The sequence below is a fragment of the Bombyx mandarina genome, chromosome 10 (genome assembly GCF_030267445.1).
Source record: "Bombyx mandarina strain Sakado chromosome 10, ASM3026744v2".
NCBI lineage: Eukaryota > Metazoa > Arthropoda > Insecta > Lepidoptera > Bombycidae > Bombyx > Bombyx mandarina.
The window spans coordinates 8460157-8478966 of NC_143217.1; the positions used below are offsets into that span (position 1 = coordinate 8460157).

Below are 18810 nucleotides of genomic sequence, written 5' to 3' on the forward strand. Positions count from 1 at the left end.
AGCATTCTAATCGATAAGACCTTTTCATACAGAGAGAAAACAGTTTTTTTAAATAAAAAGCTGTAATTCTCTGTAAGCTATTTAATTTCCCTATATTACAAACAATTTACTGTTAAAAGATAGTATGAACGTACAATTGTATAAAATTTCGAATAACAATAACTCCTCTAGATTAATCCTACTAGAGTACTTAATAACATTAAATCGAAAGTTATCTAAAAGTTAATTAAGTCTAGATAATCAAATCATTCAATGTCACTTAAGTCATTTGTGCGAAATATAAACATGTCAGCTTTCCATTACAAACATAGTAGACAATTTGAATTAAATTTAATAAATTTGTTTCTTAACTATAGCAGTTCTTGCTTAAAGTTGATCGTGACAGATCATGACCTTGTATGAAAATATTACATCTATAAACACTACCTATGCTTCGTCATACAATAATTGTCATTTATACTAGCATTGTAGAGATAATACACACACTAAAGTGAATACTAAATTATTCTTAGCATTCTTATAAACATTTAGAAATTTAAGAAACGATTAACCCACAATCATGTTCATAACATGTGACATTTTGTTCTGCACAAACGTTTTATTACATGATTTGAAAAACAAAAATGTTTAAAAATGTAATGATGATTTAAAGTACTCTTAAATATTGATAGTTTGTACTTAATGACGCTTATAGTAATCTTAGACATGATTACATTAGTTATACTTTTATTCCCTATCTAAATTATTTCTATTCTGACGTTTCTGATGCTTTAGCTTTGGTAATACTAGATGAAACAAACAGCAGATTGAAAGAAAATCATCTTAAAGTTAATTACATTCATTACAAACCATTAGTTTACATTTTGTTAAAAAAGAAACTGGTGTTCGTTACATGCAAATGAATTATAAACATACACATGCAAACATAAAACGTAAATTTATCTTTAATCCAATTAAATGTACACTAATATTACATCTAAATAATAGAAAGGGTTTCGAAAATTTTTATTGCACTCAACAGCAGACGAGCACGCAACCCGGCCCGTGATAAGTGGTCACCAGTGCTTATAAACTTCAGCAGTGCCATAGGGGTTGCTGTCTATCACTTAAGTTTTAATAAATTATTAATATACTCAGTCACAAGCATATTGATTTCACATAATGAAAATGTAAGAAACATAATCATGTTTGGGCATTTTCATTTATATCTGCTCATACAGAAAACACAACTTAGCAAATATATTCCACAGTAAATCTAAATAATTGCAAATAATGCTTTTAAAGACCGTTGACTTTTGATCATTAATTAAAATCATCTTCTCGTAGAATTTACAAAAGGTTATTTACAAAAATTTATATCAGTATTTTCATATATTACTAACTTACTAATTACAACTATTCAAACGTAATACTATAACTATAAGAACTAAACAACCTATTTTAAAACAAAATTGGCATCAATTTAGTTCTTATGAACTATTTCAATTATTAATTTATCAATTATAAACATATTTAAAAAAAATTAAGATCCCTTGAGAGTTCACGTTCCTTGCTGAATCAGTTTCTCTTCTGAAACGGAGAAACAAAGTATCTTAAGTATGTAACAAATATTGAAAAAATACGACCATGAAAAATTTAGTGTTAATGTAATCTTACTTACAAATTAATATATTACATAACACGTTCTGGTTCAAATATAGTGCATCAATATTTTCATGTTTCAGACATTTTAGTGCTCCTTATAATTTTTCCATAAAATTTTGTCATTATCAAACCTTTGTCTACAAAAATAAAAACATTATTTTATATTGGGTAGAAGGATGAACGTGGTCACAGGCCACTTGGTGTAACTTAGTTATCAAACACCAGGAAACAAAACGTGAATGCCATCATCTAACTTTGGATGTGAGATCAATTGTGCTGTATTTTATTTAAACAGGAAAGCATGACTGATTGATCATTCCAAAAAACTAGTTCGGGCCCACTTGACAATAAGCATATAATACGCTGAGTTGCAAAACATAAATACTTCCACCCACTCGAGACAATTTTATTATCTGAGGTGTGTGTGTGATAGTACGAGACTTAATACCGACTGTTTTGATCAAAACTTAACATATATGATAGCTAGGCAGCAGAAATAGGAAGGACCATTAGTTGGTGCTAATTCATTTAATTATATTATGAATAATAATTATGTTAGCAAATAATATACCGGGAAAATAGTGTAAACTCACCGTTATCAAGGCATCCGAAATAGCATTTCATTTTCGATCTTCGAGGCATGCTGATTTTAATAATAAACATTCTGTAAGAAATGAAAATAGTTACACAGGCTTACGAAACGCTAACGAAGAAAAAAGTATTGGAGCCAAGTTATGTCTAAAGAGAATTCAAAACAGAGTTTCTCAATGTCTAATCGTCTAATATTCTCATAAAGCTAAAAGTTGCTCTAAATTAATACTACAACGTAAAATAACTCACACCAAGACCAAAAAAAAACGATTTAAAAAATTAAATCGTTACGACATTTTGAAAACTTTTTTTTTTTTTTGAGATTGTTTTACGGCCCTGGAATTTTGAAAACTTCAAAGCAGTGTTTCCACTTACGTTTTTTTTAACACATTTTACCCTAGTTTCTTTTGAATTTACCCTAAAATTTCCTAGACAACTTTCATAAATCCTTTATATGAGTCGACTATTATCAAAGCCGGCAATCTGACTTTTGGACAATGATTGGTAAATCAGAAAAACGAATTATTGACTTTATATTCCATTGGCAGTCACAAAACTCTTCGGAACGACATCTTAGATAAATAACAGGTTAACTATTAACCTTTATTTAATGCAGGTTTTGAACCGTATTCTTTGAAGGAGACGATTATATTCAAATAAATCTGTATTGACATATCAATAAATTTTTTTTGTCCAAATGCACAGATTGCCACCTTTGATAATAGACGACTCATATAGAAAGCGTAAATAAAATACAGAAAATAAACCACAGCATATTATTTAATGTAGGTATATATAATATAAACGCCCCCAGAAGATCATAGATCTATAGGATTAGAATTTTCAAGGAAGTCGACGCATTGCTTTTATATTCTTTTGCTGCACAACCTAACACTGTTCGGTTCTAAAATTGAGCAATTGTTTGCTGGCAAAGTTGGGAACTTTCTATGAAGCAAGCCGTTCAGGGTTTCATTAGAAAGCCTGTTTCTTTTGTCAGTTTTTAAATTTGAGAACACTGAATAATCTTTCCACCTCAGTCTTTGAAGAAGGAACTGCTAGCAAAAGTGAAATGACAATTACAAGGTTTTCGTAAATGAAATTACCATGATAATCTTTCATGGTACATGAAGTACCTGTATATTACAATACAAGTAAGTTCTGGTGACATCAACGAAAATAGGTAAATAAAAATTTGGCGGATTATACTTATTGGGATTCTGGGGAATCCCTAAAAAAGCAGTGGCTTAATCTATGATTTACTTTACTAGAGGGTTACTGTTGAATCAAACCTTTATAGTTTTTATACACAACTCTGTTTTATTCTTTTACTTGTCAACTCGACTTAATGTCATTCTCTCTCCATAAAATAAAATGTTCATTGTTTTACTTTAATTATCGTTTATTTTAAAATTCACAACAGTTACTAGTATAGGCTTTGCTTTTTACCCCGAAATATCCTAAATCCTGGTATTTTTTAAATTGTCTTTATCATCCAAAATATCAGCTATTTTTCCCTAAAAAAGGGAGAATTCCCTAAAAGTGGAAGCACTGCTTCAAAGTACGCTACATTTTTTATTGAGTCAGAACTCATATCTGCCATCTAGTGAGTTTATTAGATCATTAATGCCTAAAAGTTACAAAAATGACGTCGCCACAGGAGTAAGATGACGCTAGTTGTATGTTATTTTCCTTTGTATGGGAGTTGCACCCCCCTGCTCCCCACTCCCCACTATCAGCCTCATCAGGTACGGTACGGAATCATAGAGTAAGATTTTAAATTACGGAATGTAGGTACTGGTATGTACCTTTTTTTTTAATTTTATGATCTGGTGACAGAGACCTTTAGGTCATATCTTTTTTGGAATGGTATATATACAGGTGAATGAAGTTAGCCCCTCAAAAAATTTTATTTTCCCTTTTTTATACTTATTTTCTATTAATTCGTTTGTTCATCATTTGTTCATGATTGTTCACTGTTAATAATTGTTTGTTCTGCATTTATTTATTTAAAAAAAAAATTTAAAAATATACCTACAAGTTAGCCCCTCTAATGCAATTTTTAATATTTTTTCATCCTTAATGACTCGTAAATATTCATTTTCGATTGTTCTTATATAAAACACGTTTGTTCTCTTTCGAAATTACTCGTTTTTTGTTTAATTTACTATTTTTATTATTTGAATAAATGTATGCAAAATATGTGTACTGCGCATGCGTCAACTATAATGCCTAAACTTTCTACGCGGTTTTAATCGTGAAAAAAAAAACAAATATAAATCCTGTAGGAGCATTTAACTGGTATACTGTTTAATTAAAAAAATTAAAAAATAAATAAATGAAATAATGTGCATTGGCGTTAAGTTAGACCAAATACATTTTTTCCATCCTCCTACTTATCGTTATGAAGGTATAAAAAAGATAGGGAGTTCACATAGGTAATATAAACAAATAAGTAAATATATTCATTATTTATCTTTCAAGAGATAATATAGGTATACATTATAATAACTTTTTTACACAGTCGAAATTATATTCCTAACATTAGTAAAATAACATTTTAATACGATAGGTAAGAGGATGGAAAAAATGTATTTGGTCTAACTTAACGCCAATGCACATTATTTCATTTATTAATTTTTTTATTTTTTTAATTAAACTGTATACCAATTAATTGCTCCTTCAGGATTTATATTTGTTTTTTTTTCACGATTAAAACCGCGTATAAAGTTTAGGCATTATAGTTGACGCATGCGCAGTACACATATTTTGTATACATTTATTCAACTAATAAAAATAGTAAATTAAACAAAAAACGAGTAATTTCGAAAGAGAACAAACGTGTTTTGTATAAGAACAATCGAAAATGAATATTTACGAGTCATTAAGGATGAAAAAATATTAAAAATTGCATTAGAGGGGCTAACTTGTAGGTATATTTTTAAATATTTTTTTTAAATAAATAAATGCAGAACAAACAATTATTAACAGTGAACAATCATGAACAAATGATGAACAAACGAATTAATAGAAAATAAGTATACAATAGGAAAAAAAAATTTTTTTGAGGGGCTAACTTCATTCACCTGTTTCCAAGCTAATTATATTATATTAAGTGTATAATCTATGGTAATATTTAAAAAAAAATACAGTCTTACATACTCTTACTTGTTTATTTTGTTTTCAAAATATACTTATCCTATATTAAAAGAAAGTGTTTGAAATTATAGATATAACTCAATAAATTAATGTTTATTTTTAATAAAAGCTATTTAAGCGATTAGTAATGTTAGCTTCATTAAAAAAAAGGTTGGCATGGGCTAAATTAGCAAAATGTCAAGAAAATCTAACGAATGAATCGTACGTTATATTACCAGCTTTTATTGGTTTATTTGAAGATATAATTCTATGGAAACAAATTTGGCTGTCCGTATCATTTATAATAATCAAGAGCGTAATATTTTTGTAAGTAAAAAATACATTACTTTTTTATACGACTTTTCGTTTAGCCGTGCTAAAAAATGGCTTACATTAAAACATGTATTCACAATTCGATTGTTACAGAGTATGTGTATACCACCAAATAAATTTTATAAAATTTATGATATGCCTGTGCATCACATTGCTTTGTTTGGATGGATTTGAAGCTTGGTTAAAATACAAACACAGAACTGCGTGTTTGGAAAGACTTTCAACATACAATGGAAAAAAAGTAATATTAGCCACAAAACAGTTAAAAGATTGGTTTGTAAATAAATGGTGTGAATTCATTTATATAAGGCAAACTAATCATACCAAAGTAAGTAAATTGATTTAATAGTTTTTTTTATAACAACCTTGATGAAGTATATTTTTAGAGAAAAAATCTTGGGTTATAGAGACTGTTTCCTAGAAACCTCGTGTAGATATGTTGATAAAGTCAGATACATTCATTCACTCATAGTATCTAGGCTTCGGTATTTAAATTATAGCATAATTAATATAAAAAATAGTGACTAATGTTTTCAGGCATTTTTGCTGGCCAACATAATACTGGGATGCATTTTCTTCATTGGAAAATATGTAAATGGTTACATGCTAATATATTCAATGTGTTTGTTTGTGTGTCTTTCACACAAAGTTATATATCCAGTTATAAAAATCTTCAAAAATATTCAACAGGATTTAGGCAAGTTTAATTTAAAAACTTTTTTTTTTATAAGTAATTTAATTTAACTGTCCCGTAAGTATAAACATAAACAACACCAAATGAACATAAAAGGTAAAGAGATTCAATGAAATGCCTTGCAGGTTTAAAACTGCATAGAGAACTCCAGTAGCAAGAAGTGGCTTAAATTTACATTTGTACCTATTCCATTTTGATTGCGTATCTACTAGAGTGCACTGGAGTAATGATGCCTACAGGCTCTGCATGGACTAGGCACCTTTGCAAGTAGTTATTAATTATTGTTGAATTAATTATATTTCCTAACTTTCAGAGTCTGAGAGCGAGCTTGAGGGTCTAATTCCTGAAATATCAGATGTTGATATACAACTGTTGACGATTGAAGCTGAACAACAAATTGATGAAAAGCAAAGTTATGGTAACATAAAACTTATTAATTTAGGTGTAAGGGGACCATTAAGTAATAAAACAGTTTCATCATTGGTTATTATTGACACAGAGAAGTTGACCCCTTAGTGTTAATGGACATTTTTAATCATTAAAATACATAATTTCATAATAGTTTTTTGATCCTTTATTTGATTTAATGATAAAATTCAATGTCATGTTGAAAGTAGTTCTCATACTGCCTTTCTTACTGTAAGTTTTTTTTATTTATGTGATGGGTAGACGGCTCATCTAATTTTGAGTTATTTCCGGAACCCATAGACATCAATAACTTAAATGCCACCAACCACCTTGAGACATGAGTTCTAATGATAAGTACCACAGTCCCATGATTTCTCTTTAAATTATTATTCAGGCTTCCATTGCATATCCTATATGTTTCTCTGACTCTCATAAAATAAAAGAAAAACTCCTGGTTTAGATTATTGGAAACCAGAAGATATTCCACTTGAAGAAGCAAGCGATAGCTCTGAAAACAGCAGTCTTGTTACAAGTTTCTCTGTTGATAAAATAAACACACTAGAAAAGGATATTGAAACATCAGACTCCAGTGAAGATGAATATATACCTCTAGGTAATGATTTTAATTAATATTGTAAGATTATAATTTTTATTGGTAATAGTTATTTTGCATTATAAGTGTAGGGTAGTATGAATCCAAGACGTCAACACTCACCAAAATTGTACAGGCGAATAATTAACTAAATAATAGTATGAAGTTTAATAGAAAAACATTTTACACCAAATCAATCTATAAATGAAAAATTTTTTTACTCTGGTCATCTTGGTTGGAATATTCGGCCAAAGTAAGGAATGGTATGGTGTCTGTTTTTATATATACGAGCGCTAGCCCTAGCAAGAGCAGTGCATCTCAGAATCTACCATCAGATCGAAATCACGAGCCACTGAGAAGATCCAGCAAGAAATTCATCAGACATCAGAGACATAATATTGGATTGAATGGACTTTTGTCTTTCAAATTTGCATGTATTTTTTTCTATTGGCTCTGATCTCCAGAATATATAATGTATTATAATTGATAGACATTTTACAAATAATTTAAATATATACATTTAATAAATATATAAATAAATTATACATACAAAAACACAGTATGTGCAAAGTCATACACACACACCACAACAACATAAATTTATGACACTTATGTTGAGAACGTAAATTAATTATTCTTCATCAATAAATACAAAATAATAAATGAAAACTTAGATATAAAGGTCATAAAAAAATATCGCCCATTTATTGAGAAGAAATTTAACTAGTTTATTATAACTGTTTAGATCCACACCTGAAAGATCCACAACTACAGACAACTTTGGAAGTATCCGAACCAAACACATGGACCAACAGTGCTTATAATACATTATGGAATTTTACTGGTGCTTTAAGTAATATGATGAAGACCACAAACGAAGCAACAAGAAAACGAATGTCAAGTAAAGATTCATCAGATGGATTTGAAATTATTGATAAAAATGAATTCACTTAGTTATTAATTGGTTTACATAATCTTTGAAACAAGTTTAGGTCAAGCATGTCATATTTTCTAATTTAGACATCATCTGCTGATGCTGTTTCTTCAATGCTTTTAAGCGTATACTGTTTAATAAATTTCTGGCCACTAAACCTTCTAGCATTGGTCGGGACATCTGTAATGTTTAAACTGAATTAATATTTTAATAATTTATTTGAATTAATTTGAATTATAAAAAAATCTGCAGCAAAAATATACCTTATCAACAATGTGGCCAATAGCAATAGTCCTTACTGCAGCATTATGTTGCTTAGTGACAATGTCATCAGTATCATCATAACTAATTTCATTATTAAAGGCTTCATCTTCTTCCTCTTTTAAAATTGTTGGAAGCTGAGTTAGTGTCTGGAGAAATAATTTTATTTAAAATACTATGTAAGTAACATAATTTAAACATACAGACAGCAGCAGCAAAAAAACCGTAACAGTATTTGCTGAACCCAGAATTCCAATTAATTTTCAATTGTGTTAGTTTGCCATACAGTGCCTACAACATTACTATAATTTTGATGTTAATCATAAAAATCACCATCACTGATCTTTGAATTAGGGAATAATTCCTTTACACTCAATGCATAAAAATGAAGGCTGCCTGTGTATTTGTAAAATCACTTTATTGTAGCAATAAAAAATTAAGAAAAACCTTGTGAAATAAACCATTGAAATCATTGTTAAATGTGATAGCAATTTAATTATAATGGAATTAAAAATTTATTGAAACATCAACTCAATGCAATTTTATTTCTTTGCAGCATGTTTTTTTTACTGGTTAAAATGTGCTAACTGGATTAGCTTACAACCCTAGCTGAACTTCCTGGAGCTTATAGAGCGGAAAATGTGAAGACTGCTGCCATCCTGTTAACTATATTTTAATTGTATATACAACTGTTCAAAGTGAAGCACTTTGAATGCTCCATAGCCAAAATACACTAGTGGCAAACTGTATGGACTATATAAGTACTTAAGAAAAATAAAAGTCATAAAAAGATAGGTTCCAAAGAAGAAATAGGAAATTACTCTTATCATGAATAGAACTAAATATTCAGTAAGTCAACTATAGCGCTAAACACTTCTATAGTATTTACTTCTGCACTATACTTCCAGAACATGCATCAGACTACACTTTATTGCTTCTATAGGTATATTGCGTGTCAATTATTTTTATCCTACATGCAATAACAAAACTAAAATGTATGTATGATTAATAAATAGACAATTTTTAACACAGTCATAATTGGGATCACCATGTTTTGAGCAGTGGTTTACACATGCTGTATTTTTACTTTAATTTTTAATATATTACTACAATAATGTTGTTATAAATTTATATCTAATTCAGGTAAAATTTAAGTATGTTTTTAATTCCTTAAAATTAAAAACTATGACTACAGCAATGTCATTCTACCTTTGAGATTGATAAGAGGAATAATTTCACTAATTCTTTATCAGAATGATTAATACAGAGTATATATTAAGATATTTCATTACTTAATTAAATACCTTTACGGATACTTACCTCGAAATTGTTTGTTAACAAAGAATCAGTGTTAGTTACAATTTCCATTTCTATTTCAATCCGACTTTGACTAGCTCCTTCATTAATTGATTGAAAACAAGTAATTTGAACCTAAAAACATGGTTAAATGATGAATATTCAATATCTATCACAATATTTAGTCCAAATATCAGGTTTGACTAGTACTGAAAATATAACATTTTTAATAAATATTAAGAACATGCCATGTTTTTTATTAAAAAGACTCACTGAAGGGGCTTTTGTTGATTGGTCTGTAAGAAATACTGCAAAAATAATTCCAACAAAACTAGCATCCATCCTTTGATACATTGATTGAGTAGCCAGATCTGTTAAAAATCACATCTTTGTTTAAAGGAGCATAAAGTCTATAGTCGGATTTTTAATTAGACGAAGCCAGCTGACAGTAGCTAATGTCACTTTGTGAAATAATGTTGCTATATTTAAAGTAATAGTGATGCGTCCAGTTCTCGTTCAATCACATAAATGAACAATGAGTGTGAAGAGTTAATCATTAATTTCAAACTATAAAAGAATATTATATATATTTTACAATAAAATTGTATTAAAGTGATCCAATATAATAATATGTTACTAGTAGTATGTAACTACAATCAGTTTTTTTTATTTTCATTACCTATGTACCTATAATTGTTATATTTTATACATCTATAGTTTCAACTATATGATGCATTGGAAATAGGACAGTCTTACAAGCTTCCTCGCAATGTTTTTCTTAATGTTTAAAACACTCGGTATTCAGTACAGGTAGATACCATAGGAACATAATGTTTCGTCGAAAACTCGTTGGTATGTACAAAGCACGGCTAAAATTCGAACCCCGTGCCCGATATCGGCAGTTCGGCACACTAACTATTCACTAGACAATCGAGGCAATTTCATTAATTCAGGAGTTTTTTCAATCGTTCACTTTGTCACAACACTATTTTTATTTCATCAAAAACTGACAACACAGTAAACGTCAGTTTACTTCGTCTAATAAAAAATCCGACTATAGTTACAATTATGTTAATATTCACTACTAGATAAACAAAATACTAATATACCGATAACTGACAACAGGCCTATTAAAAAGTGTGTACCCAATGTACATTTTGTTTAATAAAGACTAAATCCATAAAATTGTAGTTTAATTCGATCTTCAAAAAACTTTTATCATATATCCTATAACTGTATACTAATTTAGGTGCTTTGATATGTTCTGTTTTTTTTATTTATGACACTGAATTTGTATACATTGATGGACATTTCATTACAAAGATAAATGTCACATATTAAGCAAAATGTCGCTTAAACCAAATAGCCTTTCACTCCTCGATATATTACTTTGTAAAAACCACAACAAAGCAATTATGATGAAAAAATAAATATAAAGGAATGCTCAAATGAACTAACCAACATGGGATGGCCACACTGTTATATGAGGATGCGAATGGTACCATCCAACAACTCTAAGAGGTTTGCCAACTTCTGCAGCTAATTCTTCAGCTCTAACAGTTGCTTGAACCAGTTGTTCTTCTGATATTTCAACACGGTCAGGTTTTTTATCCAAACGGCGAAGTATTACTGATGACACTATTGAAACAAGCGCACCATTATCATGAACCTAGAAAAAAAATATAGGTATTGCTGTTTTTTAAAAACGTAGGTACTTACAATGGCGTTACTCAAACAATGTTAAGTGTTTATCTGAATCATCACAAATACCACTAATTGAGGCTTTTTTAATTAAGCAATCATACTAATGATATTTAATATCATTACAGGAAACCAATATTTAAAATGTAAACATAATTAACTCAATTTACTGTCGTGTCAGTGTTACTTTTATTTTTCATCACTTTTCAGCTTCCTACAAATAGATTAGGTTAGAAACGGTAGGCAGCGGCTTGGCTCTGCACCCTGGAATTGCTGATGTCCACGAGCGACGGTAATCACTCACCATCAGGCGGGCCGTATGCTCGTCTGCCTGCACAGGCGATAAAAAATAAATAAAAAAGATTGAAATCGTTCTACCTAGAAGGTTGCAGTTTAGTTTGCGCCTTGCTAATAAATTTTGTTACAGACTTAGTGCCGGCAAAATGAGATTAGTCTCGGTAAAATTTGATTAACGGGCATCTTACCCTTTAAGCTGAAACTTAACAGAAATTCATAGTACAGCGGTACGTGCGTTTGGGCTCGGTGGGTTCAGAGTTTTCCCTAAAGCATAATGCTCTCTCTCCGTAGAGTAATTTCATTAAAAAAACGTAATACCTCGCCTATAAGTAAGCCCATGATTTCTTCTTTCTCTGTCGACAACGCATGTTGCATACAGACCAAAGCAACATCAGACGATAAACGGACCTTTTGTAGCATTCCAAAATTTATATTTGTAATTGTTCTGCGGCTAAACGTTACACTTTATAATAATAATAGAATTAAACAATAATCCTAAATTCCTAATAAACAGCATAGATAATACATATTCATAGATTATACACCAGGGGGGTGCAACTCCCATACAAAGGAAAATAACATACAACTAGCGTCATCTTACTCCTGTGGCGACGTCATTTTTGTAACTTTTAGGCATTAATGATCTAATAAACTCACTAGATGGCAGATATGAGTTCTGACTCAATAAAAAATGTAGCGTACTTTGAAGCAGTGCTTCCACTTTTAGGGAATTCTCCCTTTTTTAGGGAAAAATAGCTGATATTTTGGATGATAAAGACAATTTAAAAAATACCAGGATTTAGGATATTTCGGGGTAAAAAGCAAAGCCTATACTAGTAACTGTTGTGAATTTTAAAATAAACGATAATTAAAGTAAAACAATGAACATTTTATTTTATGGAGAGAGAATGACATTAAGTCGAGTTGACAAGTAAAAGAATAAAACAGAGTTGTGTATAAAAACTATAAAGGTTTGATTCAACAGTAACCCTCTAGTAAAGTAAATCATAGATTAAGCCACTGCTTTTTCTTAGGGATTCCCCAGAATCCCAATAAGTATAATCCGCCAAATTTTTATTTACCTATTTTCGTTGATGTCACCAGAACTTACTTGTATTGTAATATACAGGTACTTCATGTACCATGAAAGATTATCATGGTAATTTCATTTACGAAAACCTTGTAATTGTCATTTCACTTTTGCTAGCAGTTCCTTCTTCAAAGACTGAGGTGGAAAGATTATTCAGTGTTCTCAAATTTAAAAACTGACAAAAGAAACAGGCTTTCTAATGAAACCCTGAACGGCTTGCTTCATAGAAAGTTCCCAACTTTGCCAGCAAACAATTGTTCAATTTTAGAACCGAACAGTGTTAGGTTGTGCAGCAAAAGAATATAAAAGCAATGCGTCGACTTCCTTGAAAATTCTAATCCTATAGATCTATGATCTTCTGGGGGCGTTTATATTATATATACCTACATTAAATAATATGCTGTGGTTTATTTTCTGTATTTTATTTACGCTTTCTATATAAAGGATTTATGAAAGTTGTCTAGGAAATTTTAGGGTAAATTCAAAAGAAACTAGGGTAAAATGTGTTAAAAAAAACGTAAGTGGAAACACTGCTTTGAAGTTTTCAAAATTCCAGGGCCGTAAAACAATCTCAAAAAAAAAAAAAAAGTTTTCAAAATGTCGTAACGATTTAATTTTTTAAATCGTTTTTTTTTGGTCTTGGTGTGAGTTATTTTACGTTGTAGTATTAATTTAGAGCAACTTTTAGCTTTATGAGAATATTAGACGATTAGACATTGAGAAACTCTGTTTTGAATTCTCTTTAGACATAACTTGGCTCCAATACTTTTTTCTTCGTTAGCGTTTCGTAAGCCTGTGTAACTATTTTCATTTCTTACAGAATGTTTATTATTAAAAATCAGCATGCCTCGAAGATCGAAAATGAAATGCTATTTCGGATGCCTTGATAACGGTGAGTTTACACTATTTTCCCGGTATATTATTTGCTAACAGAATTATTATTCATAATATAATTAAATGAATTAGCACCAACTAATGGTCCTTCCTATTTCTGCTGCCTAGCTATCATATATGTTAAGTTTTGATCAAAACAGTCGGTATTAAGTCTCGTACTATCACACACACACCTCAGATAATAAAATTGTCTCGAGTGGGTGGAAGTATTTATGTTTTGCAACTCAGCGTATTATATGCTTATTGTCAAGTGGGCCCGAACTAGTTTTTTGGAATGATCAATCAGTCATGCTTTCCTGTTTAAATAAAATACAGCACAATTGATCTCACATCCAAAGTTAGATGATGGCATTCACGTTTTGTTTCCTGGTGTTTGATAACTAAGTTACACCAAGTGGCCTGTGACCACGTTCATCCTTCTACCCAATATAAAATAATGTTTTTATTTTTGTAGACAAAGGTTTGATAATGACAAAATTTTATGGAAAAATTATAAGGAGCACTAAAATGTCTGAAACATGAAAAGATTGATGCACTATATTTGAACCAGAACGTGTTATGTAATATATTAATTTGTAAGTAAGATTACATTAACACAAAATTTTTCATGGTCGTATTTTTTCAATATTTGTTACATACTTAAGATACTTTGTTTCTCCATTTCAGAAGAGAAACTGATTCAGCAAGGAACGTGAACTCTCAAGGGATCTTAATTTTTTTTAAATATGTTTATAATTGATAAATTAATAATTGAAATAGTTCATAAGAACTAAATTGATGCCAATTTTGTTTTAAAATAGGTTGTTTAGTTCTTATAGTTATAGTATTACGTTTGAATAGTTGTAATTAGTAAGTTAGTAATATATGAAAATACTGATATAAATTTTTGTAAATAACCTTTTGTAAATTCTACGAGAAGATGATTTTAATTAATGATCAAAAGTCAACGGTCTTTAAAAGCATTATTTGCAATTATTTAGATTAACTGTGGAATATATTTGCTAAGTTGTGTTTTCTGTATGAGCAGATATAAATGAAAATGCCCAAACATGATTATGTTTCTTACATTTTCATTATGTGAAATCAATATGCTTGTGACTGAGTATATTAATAATTTATTAAAACTTAAGTGATAGACAGCAACCCCTATGGCACTGCTGAAGTTTATAAGCACTGGTGACCACTTATCATGGGCCGGGTTGCGTGCTCGTCTGCTGTTGAGTGCAATAAAAATTTTCGAAACCCTTTCTATTATTTAGATGTAATATTAGTGTACATTTAATTTGGATTAAAAGATAAATTTACATTTTATGTTTGCATGTGTATGTTTATAATTCATTTGCATGTAACGAACACCAGTTTCTTTTGTAACAAAATGTAAACTAATGGTTTGTAATGAATGTAATTAACTTTAAGATGATTTTCTTTCAATCTGCTGTTTGTTTCATCTAGTATTACCAAAGCTAAAGCATCAGAAACGTCAGAATAGAAATAATTTAGATAGGGAATAAAAGTATAACTAATGTAATCATGTCTAAGATTACTATAAGCGTCATTAAGTACAAACTATCAATATTTAAGAGTACTTTAAATCATCATTACATTTTTTAAACATTTTTTGTTTTTCAAATCATGTAATAAAACGTTTGTGCAGAACAAAATGTCACATGTTATGAACATGATTGGGGGTTAATCGTTTCTTAAATTTCTAAATGTTTATAAGAATGCTAAGAATAATTTAGTATTCACTTTAGTGTGTGTATTATCTCTACAATGCTAGTATAAATGACAATTATTGTATGACGAAGCATAGGTAGTGTTTATAGATGTAATATTTTCATACAAGGTCATGATCTGTCACGATCAACTTTAAGCAAGAACTGCTATAGTTAAGAAACAAATTTATTAAATTTAATTCAAATTGTCTACTATGTTTGTAATGGAAAGCTGACATGTTTATATTTCGCACAAATGACTTAAGTGACATTGAATGATTTGATTATCTAGACTTAATTAACTTTTAGATAACTTTCGATTTAATGTTAATAAGTACGCTAGTAGGATTAATCTAGAGGAGTTATTGTTATTCGAAATTTTATACAATTGTACGTTCATACTATCTTTTAACAGTAAATTGTTTGTAATATAGGGAAATTAAATAGCTTACAGAGAATTACAGCTTTTTATTTAAAAAAACTGTTTTCTCTCTGTATGAAAAGGTCTTATCGATTAGAATGCTGAACACAATCAAACGTTCTTTAATATTTCATAAGTACTACCGGGAATTTCAGCGATTCTAAACGATAAGATTTTTTCATAAAGAGAGTTAATTATAAAAAATATTAAAATTACTAAAAAAGCCACCTGGTGGGGGGTAGGGAGACTAATAATCGACAGCAGCGACGCCTGCTGTCCTGGGCTCTAACTAAAGCAAAAATAAAAATGAGAGTTGCGCATCTATCTCAAATATATTAAGTGTATAATCTATGTTATACACTAAATATTTTTGAGATACCGTAAAATGGGGCGATTAGGGACAAATTCCAACTTTATGAGCAATTTTAAGGTAGTTGTTGATGTATATAATGCTATATCAGGATCAAAATGATTGAGTCTTGGGGGCATCTTTGTTATCTAATTTAAAATTATGCAACTAGCATTCCAGTTTAAGCAAAAAATGCAAAAATAGGTGTAATCCCTATTTACCCGAAAATTGCGGTTAATTGGGACGAAATGAGAAATTTCCTAGGGTTGGCACTACTTTTATTTTTATTTATAGTTTTAATTTATTTATTTATTTAGTTGCACCAACAAAGTGATCATCAATAAAAAAAAATTGAAAAACTGACAAAAGTACATGGCAGACCTCACCTCAATTATAGGTGCAATCGACAGTGCTGATATTTCTATCTGGGTTAAGAGATTAGGTGTGTCGGTTATTCCATGGATTAATCAGATGAATACCCCCACTCTGAACAAATATTAAATATTTTATTATGTATTACTTAGACATTTTTGTTCACCTTGAGATTTCATTGATCTTGTTACATGTCTCTGCAAAATCGACTTACTTATATTAAATTGCTTATCTATTTCAAATAAAGACTTATTCCCAATTTCGCTTCGAATAAACCAGATTTTTACCAACAAATTTAAAAAATATTGTTATAACTACATAGACAACCCTACAAACCTGTACCTATTTATACTTAGGTCGTTTCCATTTCACGTATTTTCATCCCAATTGACCCCTTTTTCGTTGTTATTTGTACCTAAGACGTCCCCAATATCCCCAAAAACAACAGATTTTTACATGTATTTTTATTTAATCAAATACATTAAAACCATTAACAACTGAGACTTACCTTTAATATATATGCTGGTTCAAACACTAAATAACGTTTATAAATCATAGTCGTCTTCTATTATTATCAAATAAATAAAAGAGAGCAAAGTTTCTAGCACTAAAATAATGACCACCACAGGAAGTTAATTTGAAACGCGATTTTTTATAAGTTAGCAGCTATTATCATGCATATTCAGAGTTGTTTTGTGAACTTTCAACATTCTACTATTAAACTACAAAAAATGGAAGATTTTGCAACGAATATAAAACTTATATTGAGCGTCGAAAGATTTTCCCGGTTTTTTCCCGATTCGCCTGTCAATCCCTAATCGCCCCATTTTACCGGTACATATTATTTTTAAGTATTATTTTTTCGCATGGTAAGGAAAATTTTTAGTCAAGTTTAAATTGGGCTACAATATGAAAAAGATGGGGATGAAATTAAATGACTTTGTTTCATATTCCCACATTTGTGCAGGTTTATAGGTGCTAAGCAGTTAATAAACCACCTATAAACATTTAAACCTTTATGAAACAGAAAATTACTAAAATAAAACAATTCAAACTAATTTACTATTTTAATTGAAACTATTTTAATTGAAGTCATCGTGGCCTAACGGATAAGACCTCCGATCCATTCGTGTTGAGCGATGCACCGATGTTCGAATCTCAGGCGGGTACCAATTTTTCTAATGAAATACGTACTCAACAAATGTTCACGATTGACTTCCACGGTGAAGGAATAACATCGTGTAATAAAAAATGAAACACGAAAAATTATAATTTGCGTAATTACTGGTGGTAGGACCTCTTGTGAGTCCGCGCGGGTGGGTACCACCGCCCTGCCTATTTCTGCCATGAAGCAGTAATGCGTTTCGGCTTGAAGGGTGGGGCAGCCGTTGTAACTATACTGAGACCTTAGAACTTATATCTCAAAGTGGGTGGCGCATTTACGTTGTGGATGTCTATGGGCTCCAGTAATTACTTAACACCAGGTGGGCTGTGAGCTCGTCCACCCATCTAAGCAATAAAAAAACAAAAAAATATTTATACTTTTTAGGGTAAAATGAACACAACGAGATTAGGAGACTTTACTCCATTTATAGCTAGGGAAATGTGTAATTTCGGCCTAAGCTTAATAAGATGTACAACTTTTGTTTATTTTATAAGAATGGTTTTTTATAAGAACCTAGATAAATCACGAAAATTACGCAAATCAGCAATTACCGTCGTTCCACAGGATCAATTCTCAGAGATACTCAGCTTAGGTGCACGGAGAATTCTAAAAATTTACGCTCGTTTCAACTTCTTAATCTTGAACACTCAATATTACTACATATTTAAAATAGCCTCCCGAAGATTATTTTCAAAATTTATTCATATACATATTTATTTATTTTCGGACATAATAAATGAACAAAATACAATGTAAAATGAATTGTTTTCCGTTATTGTGGACATTTATACACGCCCTAGCGTAGCTAATTTGTTTTAGCTTTAACTCATTAATCGTGAACGCCGTCACCATACCTCCGATTAAGCTCACGCAACAGTCTGCCATTATCGACACTTTAAGGATCTCCTCCCGGACCCG

General features: G+C 30.2%; 2 protein-coding genes and 2 long non-coding RNA genes across 5 annotated transcripts; 2 read left to right on the plus strand and 2 right to left on the minus strand.

The window, feature by feature from the left end:
- Positions 1–66: 66 nt before the first annotated feature.
- On the minus strand, positions 67–2673 carry LOC149502205 (uncharacterized). The gene is made up of 3 exons (XR_016323691.1): positions 2238–2673; positions 1661–1781; positions 67–1569 (listed from the first exon to the last, which is right to left on the minus strand). It is a non-coding gene; the product is annotated as an uncharacterized LOC149502205 (long non-coding RNA).
- Positions 2674–5319: 2646 nt separating this feature from the next.
- Positions 5320–9913, plus strand: LOC114251544 (uncharacterized). Of its 2 annotated transcripts, XM_089730544.1 has the most exons (7): positions 5320–5697; positions 5797–6031; positions 6241–6400; positions 6711–6815; positions 7266–7418; positions 8143–8298; positions 9149–9913. In XM_089730544.1, exons 1-7 carry the CDS (start codon positions 5519–5521, stop codon positions 9199–9201), a joined length of 1041 nt encoding a protein of 346 aa, XP_089586670.1. In that variant the 5' UTR covers positions 5320–5518; the 3' UTR covers positions 9202–9913. The 2 variants fall into 2 exon arrangements, with proteins under 2 accessions (XP_089586670.1, XP_089586669.1); XM_089730543.1 differs by lacking the exon at positions 9149–9913 and having other exon boundaries at positions 8143–9122.
- On the minus strand, positions 5797–12432 carry LOC114251543 (lys-63-specific deubiquitinase BRCC36). Its single transcript, XM_028185846.2, has 6 exons — positions 12205–12432; positions 11347–11557; positions 10162–10259; positions 9913–10023; positions 8595–8741; positions 5797–8511 (listed from the first exon to the last, which is right to left on the minus strand). The coding sequence occupies exons 1-6, from the start codon at positions 12304–12306 to the stop codon at positions 8386–8388; spliced, it is 795 nt and encodes a 264-aa protein (XP_028041647.2). The 5' UTR covers positions 12307–12432; the 3' UTR covers positions 5797–8385.
- A 358-nt stretch (positions 12433–12790) lies between these two features.
- On the plus strand, positions 12791–16043 carry LOC149502206 (uncharacterized). The gene is made up of 3 exons (XR_016323692.1): positions 12791–13868; positions 14325–14445; positions 14537–16043. It is a non-coding gene; the product is annotated as an uncharacterized LOC149502206 (long non-coding RNA).
- The last annotated feature ends 2767 nt before the right edge of the window (positions 16044–18810 follow it).

Coding starts and splice junctions, on each gene's coding strand:
- LOC114251543 (XM_028185846.2), bottom strand. CDS start 12,306: ATGCTACAAAAGGTCCGTTTATCGTCTGATGTTGCTTTGGTCTGTATG. Junction 10,024..10,161: donor AATCAACAAAAGCCCCTTCA/GTGAGTCTTTTT, acceptor CCATGTTTTTAG/GTTCAAATTACTTGTTTTCA. Junction 8,512..8,594: donor TTGGCCACATTGTTGATAAG/GTATATTTTTGC, acceptor TAAACATTACAG/ATGTCCCGACCAATGCTAGA.
- LOC114251544 (XM_089730544.1), top strand. CDS start 5,519: ATGTTAGCTTCATTAAAAAAAAGGTTGGCATGGGCTAAATTAGCAAAA. Junction 5,698..5,796: donor ATCAAGAGCGTAATATTTTT/GTAAGTAAAAAA, acceptor CGATTGTTACAG/AGTATGTGTATACCACCAAA. Junction 8,299..9,148: donor AACAAGAAAACGAATGTCAA/GTAAAGATTCAT, acceptor ATTTCTTTGCAG/CATGTTTTTTTTACTGGTTA.